Here is an 8,494-nt window from a genome sequence, read left to right on the forward strand (position 1 = left end):
ACAAATATGACTTTCTCCAGAAGAAAAAATACTATCAGACATACTGTGAAAATTAAACTCTGTTAAACATAATTTGGGAAATATTTAAAAAAGAAAAAGAAATTAAAATGGGGGCTAATAATTCTGACTTCAACTGTATGTATTATACGTGTGTTCATTTTATAGTAAAATGAGTCGTCAAATTTTTAAAAATGGACTACAGGATTGTATGTACGACATTAGAATCTCCTGTAGTCAACTTTACTGTTGTAAATGTGCCCTTAAAGGGAAAGTACACCATCAGAAGTTTAAACCGTGTGGATTTGATCCTTACGATATAAGACTCTAATTTAAATAAAGCATCAAACATTCAATCACATACAGTTTACATAATTAAACTGTTTCACATAAATAAAGGTCATAAAAACAACATTCACTTTTGTATTACAACCTATAAAAAAAAAAATGTTTCAAAGTGGAAACTACAACATAGACGTCACCCTTTGATGCATCCTGTCATCCGTGGGTTTTTTCCTTCCCGTTTGCATATAAATATTTTGAGAATAACAAACATTGAGAACATTTATTTTGCGTTGTCAGTATTTGAAAGCTGTATCAGGACAATATCTGAGGATGTTCAAACTATTCCATCTCAAACTGCAGTACTATGTACATTGATCAGAAGATCTGAGGGCTGGTGACTTCTGGTAAAACCCCTTTGTCTTCTTTCCATCTACAGAGTACTGATACATTCAAAGAGCTTATATAGAGGCACCATTAATCAGATTGTGGTGAAATACGCTCTGTTAGAGTTGGCAAAGTGCCATAACGGTAACTACCACAGCATCGCCCACTTCCACTGTGATACACATGCTTCAAGAGCCAGGAAGCTTTAATATTGACCTTATTCTTCGCGTGCGAGTCAAGGCAACTGTTGGAAACTTACAGGCTCGAGACTTCCAGTCTCATTCACTAAGCTGCCAAAAAAAAAAAAAAAAAAACAGTTCGCTATGCTGTTTGATCCTGCAAACTATTTTGTTATTATATTATATTTTTATGTACTGTCACAAACACACTTGGTTGTAGAACAAGTGCACTCAAAAATGACATTGACTGCTTGTTCAAGCAGCTTATTAACAATGAGTTGAAACAGCACAATTCATACGTGTTTTTTTTTTAAGAGGGGGGGGGTTATTTTTTGTTCAATCAACTTAAATTAGTAGAAATGAAGAAATTGTGTGGAACCCAGCATTTTTACAGTGTAGTTTGACTGTTTCCTGCTGTTTGGTATTCCTAGTAATTTCTCCTCTCTAAAAGCTTACTTCCGCATCTCAGAATATGGTCAATAAAGTGGAAAAATAGCAGATTCCTCCTCTTTGGAGAAAAAAAAATATATTAATAAATATATTCGCAGCTCTCCAAATGTTAGCTTCATGACTACACTTTCCATCCGTGTCAAGAATTTGGTGAGAAAACAATGTTTCTTCATTTGTAAGCACAGCTTTGTGATTAAACCAGCTCTTTAGAGGTCAGCTCTTCCGTAAGTACTTGGAAAAGGGAAGCACTGGTCTCCCAGCATGTAGTGCAATCCCAGAGAGAGATGTTCGATTTGTAATTTGTCTTTATCATGTTTAGCCTCCACAGTGATTTTGCTTAGGTCAGACAGCATGAGCACAATTTGCGCTTCTTTGCAGCCATTGTCCACCTCCAGGTGGAAGGACTGTTCCTCCTGCTGTATGGTGATGTTGACAACATCTCCAGGTTCGTAGATCCTCATGCAGGCCCAGAGGTACACCATGTAGGGTCCAGCGCACTGCAGCCTTAGCTGATTCCCACCCTCCAGATACACAGACCGGTTCCAGGTGATTTCGAAGGACAGCTCGTCTGGATCTGAGTTTGACACACAAATAAAGAAGTGAGAATTGGTTGATCATTCAGTAACACGATCTTTCATGAAGTGGCAAGTCAAAAGCATCCACAGAAATAAGCCAATAATTTAATAAATAAACGTCCACATGTGTCAAGCTCTTTGAAATGTACTTTTTGTACAACCCGAAATCAGAAAAAGTTGGGACAGTATGGAAAACCAATGAAGAAAAGAATCATCCAGACTGTTACTAGCAACAAGTCCAAAAGCCAGGGTCTGTCATGGTAGGGAATCGTGTCAGTGCCCTTGGCAATAGTAACCTTCACTCCAGCAATGCTCAAAAGTAAATAGAGATTATAGAGCAAAATATGCTGCCTTCTTTTCCAGGGATGCCCCCAAGACAATGCAAAACAATATTCTGCACAGGGGAAGAAGATACAGGTACTTGACTGGCCTGCCTGCCGTCCCGACCTGTCTCTAATAGAGAATCTTTGGCGCATTTTGACATTGATGTGAATGTCTACAGCTCCTTTAAAATATTTTCTTTTGTGTTCGACAGAATAAAGAAACTCATGATACTTTGGAACCACTTAAGAGTAAATGTAATGTTAATGGTAATTTCTTTTCGGCTTTATTAATCCGGGGTCGGCACAGCAGAATGAACCGGCAACTTATCCAGCAAATTTTTTACACAGCGGATGTCCTTCCAGTTGCAACCCATCCCTGGAAAACATCCATACACCCTTATTCACACTCATACACTGCAGACAATTTAGCATACCCAATTCACTTGTACCACATGGCTTTGGACTGTGGGAGAAACCGGATCACCCGGAGGAAACCCACGCGTACGCAGGGAGAACTTGCAAACTCCACACAGAAACGTCACTGACCCAGCCAAGGCTCGACCCTCTTGCTGTGAGGCGACAGCACTACCTACCGTGCCACTGCATCATATATATATATATATATATATATATATATATATATATATATATATATATATATATATATATATATATATATATATATATATATATATATATATATTATTATTATTATTAACCTTTAAAATCTAAATTAAAAATGCAAGTATAACACATTGATTTATTTAGCAAATACCATGAATTATATAAACGATAAATATATATAATAATAATATATAATAACATTATTTTAAAAAAAATCTAAGGCACATTGCATTAAATCACTGAGTCTGAGATATAATAAGAGCACTTACTGATCATGTTTAGGTAAATCCCTCGGTCTTGTGAAACCTGCTAAAAAAACAAATGCATGTTTAGTGTAACATCTATTTTGATCAAATCAACAGCTTGAATAGTATAAAATAAACAACACAAATAAAGCATTTCTAATTATTGGTACATAATAAACATAAACCATTTTATTAATATTAATATTATTAATATTATTTTGCAAGATACTAGTTTTCAGCATGAAGTGCAAAATAAAGGCGTAACCAAGTTAATAAAGTTAACTACGTTTATAGGCAAGTCATTGGATGTCAACTTTATTTGTTTTGTATCAGCCTGTTTTATTTTATTTTATTTTATTTTATTTTATTTTATTTTATTTTATTTTATTTTATTTTATTTTATTTTATTTTATTAACAGGAATGTCCCATTGAGATATGCATCTCTTCTACCAGGGGGTCCTGGCCAAAATAGTGGCACAAAAAGTTTAAGATACAAAACTAGACCCATAAAATATCCCATAAAAAATATATATATATAACATTCACACGAGTCTTCCAGGTAATTATTATTATTATTATTATTATTATTATTATTATTATTATTATTATTATTATTATTATTATTATTATTATTATTATTATTATTATTTATTTATTTATTTATTCATTTTTATTCATTTATTTATTTATTTTTTCATGTTTAGAGAAGGAATTGTTTCTAACATGATAACACTCTGATTTCGTTCCATAATGTAGGGCCAAAGGAGGACAACACTGTTTTACCAAACTTCGTAAATACTCTAGAAGCAGTGACATGCAATTCATAAGAAATTTGTGTACTATAACTAACTAACTAACTAACTCTTTTATGATAAAAGGTTACAAATATAAGTTGGCTAATTACCAAATAATGCCCTAGCAGTGAACAGAGGCATATGCATATGGATGCTGTCTCAAGCATACTACAGCTCAATAAATTACATCATTATTAATTCATTATTTAATCAAGCATTATCCTTAATCATTAATAAATACCTCAGGCCTAATTTTACAAATGTTATTTGGCAAATGGCAATACTTTTTTCTTACATATATTTCTAAAAACATAAGACCTTTATACATTTTGATGCACATTGATACATAGAAACTTGAAACATAACTTAATGGACCACATTCAAGATTATAGATGCCCAAACTAGGGCCCACGAGCCTAAGTTGGCCTATGGTAACCTTTGATTTGGCCCTCCATCCTATTTGAGAAGAAAGGGAGAATTGTGTGAATTGAGTGTTGGGGTTAATGCCTTTAATACACACTTTCATGTCTAATTTTTGTCTAAACTTGGTTTGTTTTATTGTTAAGTTGCAAAAAAGCAATTTTTTTCAATCCAATATTTAATTAATTAGTTAATTAAGTATATATATTTTTATTGAACATATTTTTGCTTATTGTATAGACCACAATTGAGAAATCCTCAGTGAATTAAGAATTAGTAAATATGGTTAAAGTAAGGGTTTTTATTTATTTTGAAATGAATGAAGAAATTGTTACATTATAATACAGTTGGATATATTTACTTTTGGCATATTGCCATCAATCAAGTTAGGTTTTGTGCCCTTCATAAGAAAAAGTTTGGGCACCCTTGTTCAAGATCATGCTACTGAAGCCCCTCACGAAACCTATGACGTACAAATGTCTATTTAAAAACACTAATACTTTTTGGAACCACATTAAAACTGTTAATGTTATCAATATATTCATTGCAAATGTCCAACAAATCTGACAAGTAATGGAGAAAAAAAATGTTTTATTTATAAACTCATATTAATTAGCATTATATGTAGAAGTGTTGAACAATGATGATTAATCATGACTTGTATTATTAAGATGTTTTTTTCTTTATTTTTGCTTTGTTACAGTTCAGGTACACTTCAGTAAAAATGTTTAATAAAGCATTGAAAGGATTAATAAAACTAATGACATTTATTTATTTATTTATTTATTTATTTATTTATTTATTTATTTACAAAAAATTAATTAATTCATTTATTTATTTATTTATTTATTTATTTATTTATTTATGTGTTTGTTTGTTTGTTTGTTTGTTTGCTTGTTAGTTAGTTAGTTAGTTAGTTTGTTTGTTTATTCATTTATTAACTCTGTTTGTTTGTTAGTTTGTTTGTTTGTATGTTCATTTATTCATTCATTCATTAAATTATTTGTTTGTTTGTTTGTTTATGTATTTGTCTATTCATTCATTTATTTATTTATTTATTTATTTATTTATTTATTTAAAAATAATACCAAGTAGAAGCATTTCTAAAGAAAAATAATAAAAAATACAGTGAAAAATTCCCTTTCTGACAAACATAATTTGGGAAATATTTGGAAAAGAATTAAAATTTCACAGGAGTGTAAGGGACTTTAACTTTTGCATAACTTTTTTCAAGTAGCAAAAAATATATATAAATATATAACATTGTGCAATTTTGAAAATTGTAGCATTTTAGAATTAAATCTTTATTAAAAAATGAATTTAAAGAAAAACGTTTTCATGCTTTGTTTTTTCCGTCTTTGACATAGATAAAACAATTTTACAATAAACTATTTTATTTCTATGTTGAGTCACCATTTTGTCTCTGTAGCGTTCAATTTGGTCCAAAAATGAATCAAGATACATAACATGGCAATGATGAAAGTGATGAGAAATACCAGACACACTCATTCTGATAGACATGGAAAATTCCATCGCCATCAAATCAACAGAATCACAAAAAAAACACTTCCATTGGCCGGAGCAAAAGGGCAGTAGTGGAAGATGTGGGTTGTAGAGGCCTCTATAGTGAGAAAGTGGAACACCTTTGCCCAAGAAAATGCTCTTTCTCAGGACCTGGCACAGCGATAGAATGCACATCTCGTGTGTGGGCACTTGAGAAAAGGGGGCAATGAAACATGAAACTGGAACTTTACCAACCTGTTCACCCTTGAACCACTAGCCAGATCATTCAGATGTTTTTTGTGGGTAAGATCATCTGATATTACAGCTTTATTTAGCTTCCAAAAAGGGTCTCTTACTCTTAAAAATGTCATTGAAAAAACATTTTTAGTTCCCGAGGAACCTTTTCTTAAAGCTTTTTATAGTTTGAAGATCTTTTTGTGCAATAAAGAGCTTTTACATGGATTTTAAATGATCTTTATAAAACCACTGATGCCGGAACCTTTTTCTTTAAGGTGGGTCACAGGCCTACAGTATTTAAACAGTGGAAGTTAGATGACCTTAACACTAACTCTGCACCCTTTATTCATTTTAGGGATACATTTTACATTTTGTGTCCTTCCATTTATTTTTATCTCTTTTTTTATTTATTATTGAAACAGTGGCATTTAAGCTAAAATATGGAATGCAACTAAATTTTGGACTACAGACTAAGCGAATATAAAGTATGTATAATAATTATTTGGGTATTCAGGAAGTGGCTCACTGTCAAGTTTTTAAAAGTTTAAAAATAAGCGTCTCCTGCTCACCAAGGCTGCATTTATTTAATCAAAAAGTACAGCACCAAATTTTGAGTAGTGAAATGTTATTGCACTATAAATAACATTATGTTATGTTCAAAAGTAGTTTATAATTTAATTTAATAGTTTACTCTAATGATTTTAAAGATTTTTTTTATATTTTCAGCTCCATTTATCCAGTCATCAGTGTCACATGATCCTTCAGCAATCACTCTTACTATTAGTATTAGTATTAATGTTACCATTATTAATGGTAAAAGTAATAAAGGCAATAATGACTGGAGTAATAATTTTATTTGAAACTACATATAATAAGAAAGCAGTTATTTAAAGTGTTAATAAATATGTTTTTTTGTTCTTTTCTTTTTTTACATTTAATAGATGCCACCTTAATAAACATAATAATTTTCTATGGAAACAAATAGGGATAAAAACATAGATATGTTGCACTCAAAAAGACTCTTTATGGGATTTTGTAACAATTTTAAAGACTTTTTAAGGTAATAAGAAAGCAAAAAAATTTTTTACATTTGCAGGTTAAAACTTATTCCACAAAACATCACTTATAATGAAGGGAAATCTTAAACTTAAACTTTAAAATGTTCCAATTATACTACGCAAATGAATGCTTTAAAAAGTGTAAACTAAAATGCTTTTTCAAAAACTGTAATTGTAAATGTATTTATTTACATTGTTAGTTACTTAGTGACACTGCACTAAATATAATGCACGTTTGTCATGTGTGTACTTTTTTTTTTAATTGACGCACAATGGTTAAAAACAAAGGCACAGAAAGACACATCAAATGTTACCAGGGGTTTCCCAAAAGGGACATGCCAAGGCAAAGCTCAAATACAGCGTTCTCTGAAGCATAACACGACCACAATAAACACCTCAGATACAAACTGAACCAACCAAACACCTGCTGTTTAAACCATGCAAAAACTCTACATACTTTCTGTAAAGTTCACCTGGGGTGAGTGACAGGTCTTATAAACTTCATCCACCTACCGTTACCATAGTCAACACTGCCCTCTAAAGGACATCGTTTAAAATATCGAACGACACTAAAATCACCGTTGATGATAAAGAACTTTATTAATAAAGGAAACGAGCCCTTACCTGAGCTTTGCTGGGTCCAGGCTTCTGGTGGAAAAAGATGTTGAAACTGAATGCGGCGCAGGCGGCTGTAAACAGACCCTGGATGAGGAGAAACGTGACGGATCTCCGGGTGCTGCTGCAGCGGCATCTCGCGCTGCCGCCGCCCGCCTCCAAACTCTCTGGAGCATCCTTTGAGTCCATTCCGGGTGACGGACGGAGTGACTTTGACTGCCTTCGGAAGAGACTGCGCTATTTATCATGTCGAAAAAAGCGGAGGAGGGAGCAGACCGAAACCCCGAAAAAAACATCCCCATCCAACGCATCGAGCTGGAGGATGCTCTAGTTTAGATGTTTGGCTTATTCAGACCGATAGCCTCAATGTTTTCACACACGCTTACCTCAAGTTTTCCCGGCTGATGCAAAGTGAATGCCATCTAACTGCTTCTTAGTAACGATGAAAAAATAAATAAATAATAATAATAATAATAATAATAATAATAATAATAATTATTATTATTATTATTATTATTATTATTATAGTTATTATTATTATAGTTATTATTATTATTATTATTATTATTATTATTATTATTATTATTATTATTATTAATTGCAATTTTCACAAAAAAAGTGGCGGCTTGTCATGTCATTTTTAAGTTCATAAAATGGCTGTCAGTTGTGCAGTCCATCTACCGGTCAGACCTTCACATTTATTTATAAATTACACTAAATAAGTATTATGCTATCCACAGATTAATTTATAAAATAGACTGAATAATCAGTTAATTTGGAATAAGTTTAAATATTTTTAAACAT

The 8,494-nt window shown here is 32.0% G+C and overlaps 1 protein-coding gene across 1 annotated transcript; it reads right to left on the reverse strand.

Annotated features, from left to right (window-relative positions):
* Positions 1 to 1,159: 1,159 nt before the first annotated feature.
* LOC147832173 (uncharacterized) lies at positions 1,160 to 7,904 on the reverse strand. Its single transcript, XM_087299020.1, has 3 exons — positions 7,700 to 7,904; positions 3,087 to 3,126; positions 1,160 to 1,869 (listed from the first exon to the last, which is right to left on the reverse strand). The coding sequence occupies exons 1-3, from the start codon at positions 7,877 to 7,879 to the stop codon at positions 1,502 to 1,504; spliced, it is 588 nt and encodes a 195-aa protein (XP_087155146.1). The 5' UTR covers positions 7,880 to 7,904; the 3' UTR covers positions 1,160 to 1,501.
* Between the last annotated feature and the right edge of the window lie 590 nt (positions 7,905 to 8,494).

The sequence above is a fragment of the Danio rerio genome, chromosome 20 (genome assembly GCF_052040795.2).
Source record: "Danio rerio strain M-AB ecotype USA chromosome 20, GRCz13ab, whole genome shotgun sequence".
NCBI classification, from domain to species: domain Eukaryota; kingdom Metazoa; phylum Chordata; class Actinopteri; order Cypriniformes; family Danionidae; genus Danio; species Danio rerio.

Coding starts and splice junctions, on each gene's coding strand:
- LOC147832173 (XM_087299020.1), bottom strand. CDS start 7,879: ATGGACTCAAAGGATGCTCCAGAGAGTTTGGAGGCGGGCGGCGGCAGC. Junction 3,127..7,699: donor CTGGACCCAGCAAAGCTCAG/GTAAGGGCTCGT, acceptor TTGTTTTTTTAG/CAGGTTTCACAAGACCGAGG. Junction 1,870..3,086: donor GATTTACCTAAACATGATCA/GTAAGTGCTCTT, acceptor TGTCAAACTCAG/ATCCAGACGAGCTGTCCTTC.